The following is a 13083-nucleotide window of genomic DNA, read 5'->3' on the forward strand; positions in this document are numbered from 1 at the left end:
CTCTTGAATTATATTAAGCATAAGAAGAGTAAAATAAGTAGTGTATAATCTGGTAGGGTGAATTAGAGAAATTACAGCCCTGACTACTGCAGAGACACATACCATACAGTCTTTGAAAGTGAACTTTTTGCAAAAGAGTTAGAAGAAATTCTCTAAAAGGAGCAAATGGAGTAAGGAACATTTATTGATAGATTTTCTTCCTGAAATAAATATTTCAGGGAATCATTCTCAGTTAGGAAAGAAAGGACCGTGGAGTTACTTTCCTCCTTTACTCTCTTTCAAGCACAGAAAATTCTCCAAAGGACATCTCCCATTTCTGTCTTGTATTACTATGAACATCTACAGCTCAGCAATACTCGATTTACTGTGCAGCTTCTATTCAGTGGAAATGTCAGGTACATACACGGACCCCTCACATGAGTTTGCCACTGAGAACTGCAGAAAATTGGAGTAGATAGCATGCAAAACAAAGACTTTTTTTTTTTCTCATAGCACAGAATCAGTAGCATGGCTTAGGTGAGCAGTCGGCAAGGGAAGATATGCTTTAGTATGGATGGATTTCTAAAATGATTCAGGTCAGATCAGTCTCGCTCGCCACCGTTGCCCAGCAGACTAGACTCTTATATGAAGTTTATCCATATTACCCCAAAACATTACTAGATTTCTGTATTGAAGTATTAAGACAAAAGGTACGTCCACAGACTCCTTATAATCAGGTTATTAAATTAGAATAGTTTTTCTCAGTCTCCTCGTTTTGGTACACATTGTTTACGCCCACTTGGATTTTGGCAGAAAGTAATGCAATTCATCTAAGTACATCATTTTGGCATAGTGGGCAGTTCTGAATGGCACAGTTTTATTCCCATCTAGATTACTGGCAGTGCACCCACAGTCTAAAGGCAAGGATTTCACCAAGTCTTCCCAGGCTTTCATGTCAGCAGTGCAACTCTGACTTGAAATCTTTTGTTTCCATTGCATAAATGGGAGCTGGAGAGAGCAAATGGGTCTGTATTAGATAGTGTGAAGGCTGTAATTCTGCTCTATTCCTGAAGGTCCTCTGATACTAGTAGAAAATAATTCCAGAACAGCTTCCTAACTTGATAACATGTTTTCTAAGTTGAGGCTGCTCCCTTCTTCTTCCTGAAGTCATATTCCTAGACAAATAGTTCTCCCAGGCTGGAACCATCAGCATTACCTGAGCAAACTACCCAAGAAACTAAGAACTTGTGCATCTTTTCCATGGTGAGAACGTGCATGCACATACATATTGCTTGCAATGTCTTTTGGAGGAAAGGATGGTGTGTTATTCTCTTGATCTTCTGATCAAGTTCTTGATTCTAGTGTGTGTGCAGTGCACGGTGGGAGTTGTGTGGTGATGGAGCTATTGTGGACAATGATCTGTGCTTGAAAAAGAATGGCCTTTTTAATTGTCATCAAGGATGCTTGAGGGCTGTGCTGTAAAAATGTGTATTTCTGTATATAAAAGTTTAAAATGTTATTTTCCTGATATTTCCAGGAAATAGACTACCCTCAATATTTATGGACTGTACACAGGTTTGTTGGGTTTAATTACTTCAAATTTTTAAAAGTTTATTTGCTCAGACTTGCATAAATTAGTTTGAAGATTGAAGAAGAAGCTCTAGTAGCCCTCACATTCCCTCCAGGACAGAAGGCTCTTCTCTGTATTATTTATTTATTGGCTTTTTTAAAATAAATTTTGCTTAAAAAAGCCTCCACTAATAGTTCTCCATTGGCCAATTTCTTTCAGTGCATTCTAATCTCCAAAGCTGATGCTGAATACCAAATGTCAAAATCTCAAATAGCTTGTTACCACTGACCAAATTTATGCTTATTGCTTTCAAAGAGCAATGTTAAACCTGCTCCCTGTCCTTTTTCAAAATGTGCTCATACTGTAACTACAACGCAATTATCCTCTCTCAGAAATATTCATACAGATACATTCTCTACCTGGCCAATCATAAAAACCCTAAAAATGCATCATCCCTGAAAGAAAAGAAAAAACCCACAACTTTTACTTGGAAGAACGTACACAGATAGTCCAACCCAGAAATGGAGAGAGACATCAATTTAAGCTGCAAGGCCACTGAGAAAAGGCCATATTCCTTGAAAAGGAGCATCTTTTTCAGTTAGACATATATTTCTGAACACAAAACTATAAATCCTGTGTACTTGCGAATTCCCTGTGCTGAAAGCATGTGGATGATGGTTGCCTAAGGAGGATTATTTGCAACACCGGTCATTAGAAGTTGCAGGCATGCCATTTTGTTCCTCTACCATTGCGCAGTCATGTGTTTAAATACCCTTTTGGAAATCCCCATAGATGCGTATCGGTCTCAGTTAAATGACCCTGGTCTCCTTTGGTTTGTGCAAGACGACTTGTAATTTAGCAGCCAGAAATCACCATCCTGCTCTGAAATCTAGCTGTCAGCTAGAAGGAGAAGGAAAGAGATTAATGTCTCCTGCCTGCACCTTCCACTTCCAGCGTTATCAGTGCCAATGGGCTTTCCCAGTCCCTCAATTTGCAGCCAGTGGACAGGTGTTTCCACTTGCAAACCATTCTCAGCACCAAAACAGCACGGCTGCCACATATGACAATGACCCTGAAACAGTGGCTGGAGGCACCACCAACACAGGGGAGCTTCAGAATGGGATCATTAAGTTGTGCTCCACATCAGGTTTACCTCATCCCTGAATTTTTTTCTATGAGATTCAAGAGGTGCATGAGAGTTTGTCTATTCACATCCAACCCAGGTGGCTATCAGTGCAGTGCCATTCAGTGTGAGGTGAGGGGCAGGGCTGCACATCTTAATAAAGGCAAAGAAATACTGGGAATTTAGAAGAGAAATTAAAAGCCTGCACTCATCCAATTTTTAAAATCTTCCACAGTAACTGGACCATGACACAGACCCACTTTTATCTAATGCAAAATAATTTGTTAAAATATGATATTATTTAATGGACATCTTTACACCAGCTTACCATTAATAACTTCAGCAATAAAACTCCTAAGTTAAATTGGTCTGCATTGGTTGGCACCTGCAGCAAATTAAAAAGCTTAGACTTTCAAAGCACTCTTTGTGTTTGCATAGGAAATGCCACAGCACAAACTTTCCATATTAACCGGCAGAGAGCCCAGACTGGGCCGTACATCTCCTCTTTCACTCCAATTTGGCTCCTCTTCTGTGTACATGCCTGCTTGCATGCATGTTGGATTCAGCCCCCTGAAACCACGTCATTCTTATGGCTCTGTGCCTGGACTGAATCCAAAACTGGATCCGCTGAGCTTCTTAGTCTGTTCAGTTAAAAATCATTAAAACAGAGTGTACTATTCAGCTGATTCCATTCAAACAAGTCTTACAAGAAATGCTGGTCATACTTTGCCTTCAAATCAAATACTTATTTTTCATGTCTGTTTGGAATACCCAGATATAGAAATAAATGAAATTATGTTTTCTAGTTATATATAATTGTGAAATAATTACTTAATCAATAATACTTGTCCTAAGAAGAGCTATACTGTTGAAATTCTACATTGTCCTGTACAGTTTCTCACAGTGACCCAAAAATCAAATGCCTTGGGAATATATAAGAACAGGGTGAGCCCGTACTGAGATTTTCCCTGTAAACGCTCCAATGATTTGTGGCATCTGAGGACTTTTGGAGTCAATAGTCAGTTGGGAACTTTTCTTTTATGAAATTGTTTCATTGCTTTTTGAACTTTTATAAATATTCCATGAATAACAGTGCTGTATGACAATGAGTTCTACAGTCCAACTATGCATAAAGAAATATTTGGTTTTGTTTTGGTTTGAAAGTGTTACTAGTTTCAACTGATGCTCATGTGTTCTCATGCCGTGAAAGACTGAATAACTCTCCTATATTAATTTTCTCAATTCCACTCATGATTTCATGCATCTCTATCATATCGTCTCTCTTATAATTTCTTTTCTAGGCTGAAAAGACAGTTTACCTAATTGTTCTTTCTATGGAAGTGAGTACACTTCTTTATCCAAACAGGAAAATCTGCAGCATATCTAAACAAGCAAAACACCTCACATAAGCAAAATTATTTTTTTTTTAATCAAAGAGAGAGAATAACCTGGAAAGCATTGTGTGATAAGTTATACTGGTATAGCTGGAGGCTTTACAAAGTAAACTAGATGTAAAATTAACATGTAAACCTACTGAAAAGGAGGAAAATAAGAAGTATTACCACAGGTGGTTTGGATATAAGATGCAGGGAGGGAACTATTCCACTCTCCATTGCTGGAGCAGCATGTGCTTTGGGGCATTACACCTCAAGAAAGATTTTGGGAGAGTCCAAAATAGAAGAATGGTGAAGAAGCAAACTGTATATGGATCTCTAGAGATATGTATTTGCAGAAAATCCAGATGCAAAATAAAGATTTTGGTATACAGTGGCAATGGACCACTTACAGATGCTCACGTGTTAAGAGCAAGACTTTCTGGAGAAACTTGAAGATACTTACAGGATCTATGGCATTTGTCACCTGAGTCTCTCCTTGCAGAGTACCAAAAGCAAAGCTCATGTGAGTAAGGAAAACGGAAGCTCATTTCCAGGGCTTAATATGATTACAGGAAAAAGGGGGTCTGCCCCAGAAATGCTAGAATGACTAAGAATGATAAATTTAGTTTATAAAGTGAAAACAATTGTCAAATATGAAGAAAACAATTAGGCTGCAGCGGCACTAGAAAATATTGGCAACAAAGAAATTAATTGTTAGAAATACAAAGCTGGGCAGTCGTGCAGTGAAAATTCACTCCCAATTCTATAAAATGCAGAGCATCAGGTTAAAAGATAATAGCTTAGAGGTTTAGCAAACAACTTTGTAGCCTTGTTGAGATCTCAGCAATATCAAACAGAAACAAAAATGGGAATGGCTGGTAGAATACAGATGTGCCACACACAGTAGGGGAAGCACCAGTTTGATCATTAGCGAAGATATGTTAATGACTAAAAGAAATGGGATCCAAAACTGAACAGTCATTAGGTCTGAAAGGAAGAAAATCATTGGGGACATTCATCATTACAAAGCCAGGGAAATGTGAATTTAAAATTGGTCCTTTAGAGTTTGACCAAGAAGTCTAGATTCCCAAGACACGTTTTATCATAATTAATATCTGTGTAATAAATGGATGTTTTACAAATTTAGAGAGCAGAGGGTTTGTTTGTTTTAAACCACGTGGCCGCATAAAACAGAAAAGATGTAGCCCAGTAGTTCCTAAATGCAGTAAGCCATATGCCATAGTATTTAATATTTCTTGCAGCTGACTGCCACAGCCTTATGGATGTCAGATAATGCAAGATACTTTCAGCTAAGGCAAAAGGTGGAGAACAAGCTGTCCTTTTGCCTCCAGAGGCAGCAGCAGTGCCACATCACGGTACTGTCACAAGCAAAAAGGGGATAATGGCTTAGACGCATCAATATACTAATTCTCAAAACAAGTTTCCATTTTACTTGCTACAGTTTTTGTGGGTCTGAAACAAAAAATGTCTTCTGTTTATTTGCTGACCATTTCTGGGAAATATAAGTAGTAGGAAGAAGAGTCACGGTGGTAAAATGCAAGGAAATGGATCTAATGCACTCTGATGCAAGACAAAATAACCCACTAACCTTTGAAAGGGAAGGATGTAAAAACAAGCTCCTAGAGTTTCTTTTACATTTGTTCTGACACACTGCTAAATTTAGATTTTAAACATCCCTTTTGTGTCATTCACAGTCCTATATGAGAAGTAAAGCACCAGATCCCAAGAAACTAAATGAGTTCAGCATCAAGAGTACCAGTGCCTGGGTACCACCTCTTTGTGGGAGCAGGTTCAGGCTGGCTTTCTACACTGGATCTTAAAAACTAGGTAATGATAAATCTCAGCAGATCCAAGGGACAAGGAAAAGACTGCTTTTACAACAGCAGATGGCTTAAGCCAACACAAAATAACTTCAGAATACACAAAGGCTCTTGGAGGTTAACAAGATGTCAGGCTTTTATCAGCCCGACTTCTAGCACACACTAAAACCTTTGAACATGACCAAATCCATTTACAGAAAGCCTAAGATGAATGCTGCCAATCTGGAAATCAATAAAAAGAAATGAGAGCTATTCCAGAAAGATTGTAGTGAGGTGGGTGCTGGTCTCTTCTGTCAGGTGGCTGGAGATAGGACGAGAGGAAATGGCCTCAAGTTGAGGCAAGGGAGATTTAGGTTAGATATTAGGAAAAAGTTTTTTACTGAGAGGGTTGTCAAACATTGGAATGGGCTGCCCAGGGAAGTGGTTGAGTCACCATCCCTGGAGATATTCAAAAAGCGAGTGGACAGGGTACTTCAGGACATGGTTTAGTGGGCATGGTTAATGGTTGGACTCGATGATCTTGAAGGTCTTTTCCAACCTAAATGATTCTATGAACTAATATACCTTGCACACATAATCAGAGAGAATTCCTACAATAAGAAGCTGAACTAGTGCATACGCTGGCCAGCTGCCCAGACTGCTACAGAGTTTTGCACCATTACACAACATTTTTTGTGGGTTCATCAACACTCCAAAGTCAGCAGAAACACAAGGCAAGAAGGGGGAAACACTTTGGGGGTCAGCAGAATGAGATCCAGCACCATCAGTATTAAATGGCTTGCATTTCTATTCTGATTTCAAAACCCTTTTCACCATGCTATCAGTTGGGCTTGTAAGCATGGTGCCGCTTCCAAAAAAGATTTAAGTTTTCCAGGAATCTTCACTGTACGACCCCAAAAAAATCCTAGAAAAGGTTACAATCTGCAGAGCTTTTGATCTCCATTTGGAATACAGCAAGTTTAGAGCGAGCACAGGGCACTGAATCCTGGCAACATTTCTTTACTGAGGAGCATCTTGCCACGCAATTGGAAACTGGAAATGCTGTGCTTCCACCATGACATACAAGCCTGGGCAAAACCACAGTAATGTTGGTGGCATAGCAATGACTTGGGACCAGGAGTTGGCCACAGAATTGGTTTTAAGGGGTGGAGCACTCTTCAGAGGAGATGATTGTCTCCTCTTGTTCCACCACTTGAAGAAATACAGACATTTCCAGTGGGAGCAAGCTTGCAGAAAGGGACTTTCAAGTAGATACAAACTTCTGATAACTGGAGACGGAGTATCAGTGTTTTCTGTGACTACAAAAGTCACACAGCAAACACAGTCTGCTTTTAGAATACTAGAGAAGAAAAAAAGGATGGGGTATGGAGTGCATAAAACCTTCACACAGGAATGATAGTCCAAATAACTGGTCAGACCTGGGACTCAACTCTAAGGTCAGCCTAAAAATGTGCAATGGGATTTTGGCATGACCATGTCCTAAACCTCAGGGAACACTTTAGGGCACGGCTAGGGAAATGGGGACAGTTATGTGCTGGGCTGCAGGTTTTCCAGATTCAAGATGTAGCCCCTGGGCTTGTTATAAGGAGCCTTTCCATGGGGATATGAAAAAAATTAATGAACATTTAGATGAATATATAACTTCTGTGTAAACATGTAAATAGTTAAAAGTGTCATTTACAATCTATTATGCATTTCCTTTCTGATTGAATGAGTTGCTCTGGATACCACCATCTTCAGTAGAGTGGGAAAAAATTAATTAGGGATGTTGTTAGAGGCTGGGTTGCAGCTATATTAAAATGATAAAAATGAACTAGTGTCCTTCAATTTAAAAAAAAAAAAAAAAAAAAAAGAAAAAAGGTAACCACACAAGCAAGAGCGTTATCACTGGCTATTTATTTCACTTTCAGGGGTGACTATTTTTGCTTTAATTTTCCTGAGTTACTATTTGCTTAGTGAAGATGGTCATTAGCAACTGCAGTAACTGTACTTTTTATCATGTCTCTGAGTTTAGTGAAGGCACTAATTTCCATTGGGAATTTTAAGGTGAGTTTGGAAATGGAAGCCACTCCTACAAAGTGAAAAGTTATTCCGAGAAAAGCTAACATACTGAAGCCAAGACAACAGATCCAACAGATAGGGAGGGCATAGCTCCCTGCAGAAGTCCGTGGGCTTTTTATCCAAAGGACATTCAAGCATTCTGCAAGACAGGTCCAGCTACCTTGCAACTTTGCCCAGAGTCAGCAGTCATTTAAAATATAAAGGTTTCTAGCCTGGAAAGTAGCATGCATTGAATCTACCTGACCCAGAGAAATTTAAGTTGAAAAACCAGCACAGAGAAATTGGAGCTGTCCTAGTGTGGTTTCTACTTCAAAATTCACGCACAGTCAGCACAGCCAATGCTGTTCAGGTGCTCTGTCTGCTGGCAGCGCTGAGCAGGAAGAAAGAACAATTTCATCCTGAAGGTCAGATCTGTCTACTGTGCGTGATCTCTCACTCACCAGAAAAGATGGACAGCGGCTAGACTTTGGAGGTAAAAGAAACCAGTGGTATTTTACTAGTCAGCTACAGGGTAATGGCATTTGCACAGCATTAGAAATTTATCAGCATTCTGACAGGACTTGTCAGCATCCTGAGCAGTAAACTGAAATGTGCTTCTGAAGGACAGCTCTTTCAAGGTCTAAAAAGGCATAGAGCTGGGAATCTTACAGATGTACGAGAAGTAAAACAAAAAGTTAGAGCACTAGTAGGACAGAGTTCTGGAAAAGAAAGGAAAGCAGGTCATGTAAAGCTCTTTAGAAGCAAATACCCAAATGTGTTGTTTATGTAGTTACTTATGTGCTGTTTGCCTTGGGGAGATAAACGTACCCACCTTTCATGAGAACCATTGAAAGGACAGGGAGAAAAAGAAGGAGAAAAAAAATGCAATACATAGGATAATTAAATCAGCTTTGCAAAGAAGTCTCACTCTGTATGCCATTCCCTGCCACCAACACCACCCTCATTTTTTCACTCAGTACCACATCTGTAGGTCTCAGGCATATAGATCAGGACATGCCAAAACCATGAGTTCAATTCAAGTGAGTTCCACAAGATACAGACATTTCTGCAGGTTTGCTTGCAGCATCACTGCCATACCTTTCCCTTTCAAGACCAAAACCTAGGTCAGGTTATCTGAATTATTTACATGGCTTTTGGCTAGACAACTCACATGGCCGAGAAACTGCCCCAAGGCTATTGAAAAAGCAACGCACCTTCAACCACATTTAGCATATTCTGGAGACCATTTTCCACCACATTTTAAATATTTTTCCCACTTACAATTTCTTACCTGAAGAGTTTTGACTTTTCCTAAAACGTTCTCCTGTGACATTGCTTGGATGGCCTGTTCACTCTCTGTTCTCCCATCAGGTATAAAAATACTGTCATGGGAAAAAGCTCGACTGCCCATAGAATAATGGGAGGACCTGGAAAAAAGCAGTTAAAAAGTAAATAAGCACAGCAATTAATTTATGAGAGTGACCCTTCATATCATAGCTGCCCTGCTGTATAGATTTTCCTTCCCTCTTGCCTTCTACATAAAAGCTTTGAATATTCTTAGAAGAGTGGTATCCAAACATGTTCTGTTATCAAAAGTTTAACAGAGGTACACGATTCCCTCACACACAGTTTTCCTTCTTGGAAGGACATAGAGTGGGGTGTTTTTCACAGGCATGTTGAGAAGTTCAATCAATTTTCCTTAGAAATCTCAAATCTAAATGTTACTTTTAGGATACGGAGCAGATGATGATGACGCATACATTACAGACTGCATATTTAAGAAAGCCTGCATTCGTGCTTAGTCCCAATGCTTGGGACCTGCTGCCATTCTTAGCCAAAGACAGACAGCAGCTCCCAAGCAAAGGTAGCTCTATGACACAAAGAGAAATCATACACTCTAGTAACCTACTTATAAAGAGTTACCTCATTTAGCTGATTACTTAGCTGTTCCTATCACCACAAGTATGACCACACTGACAATAAAATGTTATCATCAACCCCCTGAACTGCTAAGAAGCCTATTACACCAACCCGTGTGGGTTTGATTAGCAACAAAGAGCGAGAGATGCCCGTGCGTTACCGTTAAACTAGATTACCGACACCAAGGAGGAGTGCGTCATGAACGACCTAGTTATATGGCTCTGCTCTAAATCCACGGGTAAAGGGATTAAACAAAAAGTGGTTTCAGCTACCAGAAATTTTAAAGAGTCATCAAGAAAACTGAGAATAAAAGAAGGTTTGTGGGTTGTTACTTTGGGTTTTGGGGGCATTCTGGGGGAAAAAAAAGTTTGAGTTTGAAAGCCATGTTTTGTCTCGCCTAGAATATTTCATGGTGAGCGGAAAGCCAGTAAAATACAGACTTGATAAAAGCCACAGTAGAAGAAAATGGAGAGGTGTTAGATCTCTCCTTTTAATAACTATTGGCAACCTATGGAACCCATTTATAGCTTCAGTAAACAAACAATCTGGAGAAAAAAATTAGATACTTTTTATACCAATCTAACAAACACAACCTTCTACATGTGAGAAAAACATTATAAACAAATACTTCAGCAGAAGCAAGGAAGATGATACTTCCAGAGAGAGGGGTAAGTAAAACAAGAAAAATTAAAGCCTCACGTATTTAAGAAAATCAGTGTATTATCTTTTTGTCCCCTTTAAAATATGCTAATTGTTTATAAAGTGTTCAAGATACTTCTATGCATACTTTGGGGGAAAAAAGTTTGGAATGTATTTATTACATTTTCATCTCATTTTTTGCTCAGGTATGAACACAATCTTTTTAAGTAAAAACAGTAACATTTTCTTACCAAGGAAGAATGTTATATAGGGTTACATTAACCTTTTATAACTGATTAAATGATAGGCTATTCTTGACTTTTATAACAAAATTTCTTACAGGTAACCTGAAAATAGTAGGAAAATAGCCCCCCCACAACCTCTCCATCTCTCTAGTTTATATATAAATACATGTACACTCACAAAATCATCAATCCAAGCTTTTGGGGAGAACACACAGAGCTCTCTACATCATTTCACTCTCCCTGCAATCATAGACTAGCTGAAAAACTATTTTTTATCCAGAATTAGTATTTGAACAATATGCTTCATTTGAAACAAACCAGCACACAATCAAGCAAAGAGCTGGTCAGTATTTCACAGCATTTTTAGCCATGAAAGAGGAGGAACATTTAACTGAAGCTATATTCTATTTTAGAATTTATTTTTTTTAAATAAAAACCACAACTTGATTGCCTTTGGCTGCTAAGGGTAATACACCTTCTTTTAGAAACCTTTTATTAGAGAAACCATGAAAGTATATTTTTAAACCCTCTTCTAAAAAGGTTTCTATACCAAAGTGTCATGACTCAGCCTGTACACAGAGCTGTGGTAAAATTACGTGGTGCTGGAATATATCTACCATCCTTGGCTGTCCAGGAGTCAGCCCAGGAGCCACAGTTTTGAGAAATGCCCCTTAAACAGAGACAAATTCCTAGCAGGCCTGGCTTGCAAAATGAGTGGTTTGACATGAAGTTGAGTGAAAGTTGGCTGTTTTCATATAACCATGTAAGTCTGTTTGAACTGAAAGCTCCAGCATTGCATTCAACAAGGCGGGGGAAAAAAGTCTGTATTCACAACCAAAACTAAGGGGAACGTGCAAAATTTGACAAACCAGCCCATGCCAACCTGTCCTGCATTCACATGGTTCAATATGTGAAATTGCTGCAGGTGCAGAAGGCAAGGCCAGTGGGAACTTATTGTTTACTATTTACCTTTGAGCTGAGAGATCTGCTGAGGATGCATAATCCAGGTAATACTGTGCTCCAGAGAGGATCCTCTCAAAGATTTTTCCAGCAGTACTGTGGCTCAGATAGTTGTGGCTTTGCCTCACAGCTATTCACCATGCATATGACACCATCCTCCCCTTGTACTGTCCAGTGGGTTGGCGTTCTCATACTTAAAATTAGACAGCTCATGTTTATTCCTATAGTTTGTTACAACTAATTAGTAGGCGAGGGTTGCAATTCAGGCACCAAAGAGTTCAGTGACTTGTTTGCAAGTCATTCTTGACCTTACTAATGAATCTGTTAATATTTAAGTAGGGAACAGCCAACCTACAGCTTTTGAACTGAAGAGCGTTTCGTAGCAGTTCAAATCCCAAAACTTCAGCTGACCAGCAGCAGGGATGCTCTGGCAGTAGGAACTGCCTGTTAATCTGAGTCCCTGAAATGGAAGAAAAGATCAACTGCTGAGGTCAGTGCTGGTGGACTGCCTAGGACATGGCTGCAGATGAAGAACTTTCCCATCCTGCTACAGAGCTGAAGATACCTTCAGTGACCTAGTCTCACCTCCTGCCTGTGAACCCAATGAATCTCATGACTGTTTGAGATACACAGTACACCAGCTTTTGGCTATGTGCAGATCTGGGTTTATGGCTAGTGTGATCAGGCTTGTTAAAACGTCATTTAAAGCTTCCGTTGGGACACTGGGTCATATGAAACAGCTTGGAAACTTCACGTGACCTGCAATCGTAAGTACATCACCACTGAAAGTCCAACCCTATCTATCTTTGACAAGTGCCCGCAACAGTACTGCTGGCAGGTTAGGACCATGACAAGCACATACAGCACCTCTTTCTGACATTCTCCCATATGCCAACTGCTTTCAGTTAGGCACTTCCTCATTACATGGCATCACACATTTTTCTTTCATAGAGCTGAGGCCAAACATATTTGAAAGCTTTTGCCTGTTTTTGTTTTCTTATTAACTTGCTACCAAAACAAACATACTCCAAATTGTCAGAACACATGAAACATTCACAAGAAACCCCACAGTGAATTAACCCAAGACTTCTCTCTACTGTATCCCTTCAAAATGCTTTGCAGATATACTGGGTATTTCAGAACTGGGTGACTGAGCAATTTTGCTAGCCACACATCCAATAACTGGTAAAAATGTCTTAAGAATTTTGCTTAAATGTCTATGTAGGTTAAAGCACATTGGAAAAAACATATTCACACATTGTAGTAACCTCATTTCTTTTACAGGTGAGTTTAAATAGCATTTAAGGTGGCTTCCAGGCTACTTGAACTTTCTGGAAGGTCTCCCATTTTACTCACTTGGAGCCCACAATCCTTTCAAATCTTCCCAGCT

At 39.4% G+C, this 13083-nt stretch overlaps 1 protein-coding gene across 4 annotated transcripts in view; it reads right to left on the bottom strand.

Moving 5' to 3' along the window:
• The window catches only part of CRACD (capping protein inhibiting regulator of actin dynamics), a 139801-nt gene that overhangs the window by 18484 nt on the left and 108234 nt on the right, over nt 1–13083 (bottom strand). For all 4 annotated transcript variants that reach the window (XM_069789616.1, XM_069789607.1, XM_069789590.1 and 1 more), the window contains one exon: nt 9221–9356. In XM_069789616.1, the coding sequence (XP_069645717.1) occupies nt 9221–9340 (120 nt within the window). In that variant the 5' untranslated portion in view covers nt 9341–9356. The remainder of the gene's footprint in view (nt 1–9220; nt 9357–13083) is intronic.

The sequence above is a fragment of the Haliaeetus albicilla genome, chromosome 1, assembly GCF_947461875.1.
Source record: "Haliaeetus albicilla chromosome 1, bHalAlb1.1, whole genome shotgun sequence".
NCBI classification, from domain to species: Eukaryota; Metazoa; Chordata; class Aves; order Accipitriformes; family Accipitridae; genus Haliaeetus; species Haliaeetus albicilla.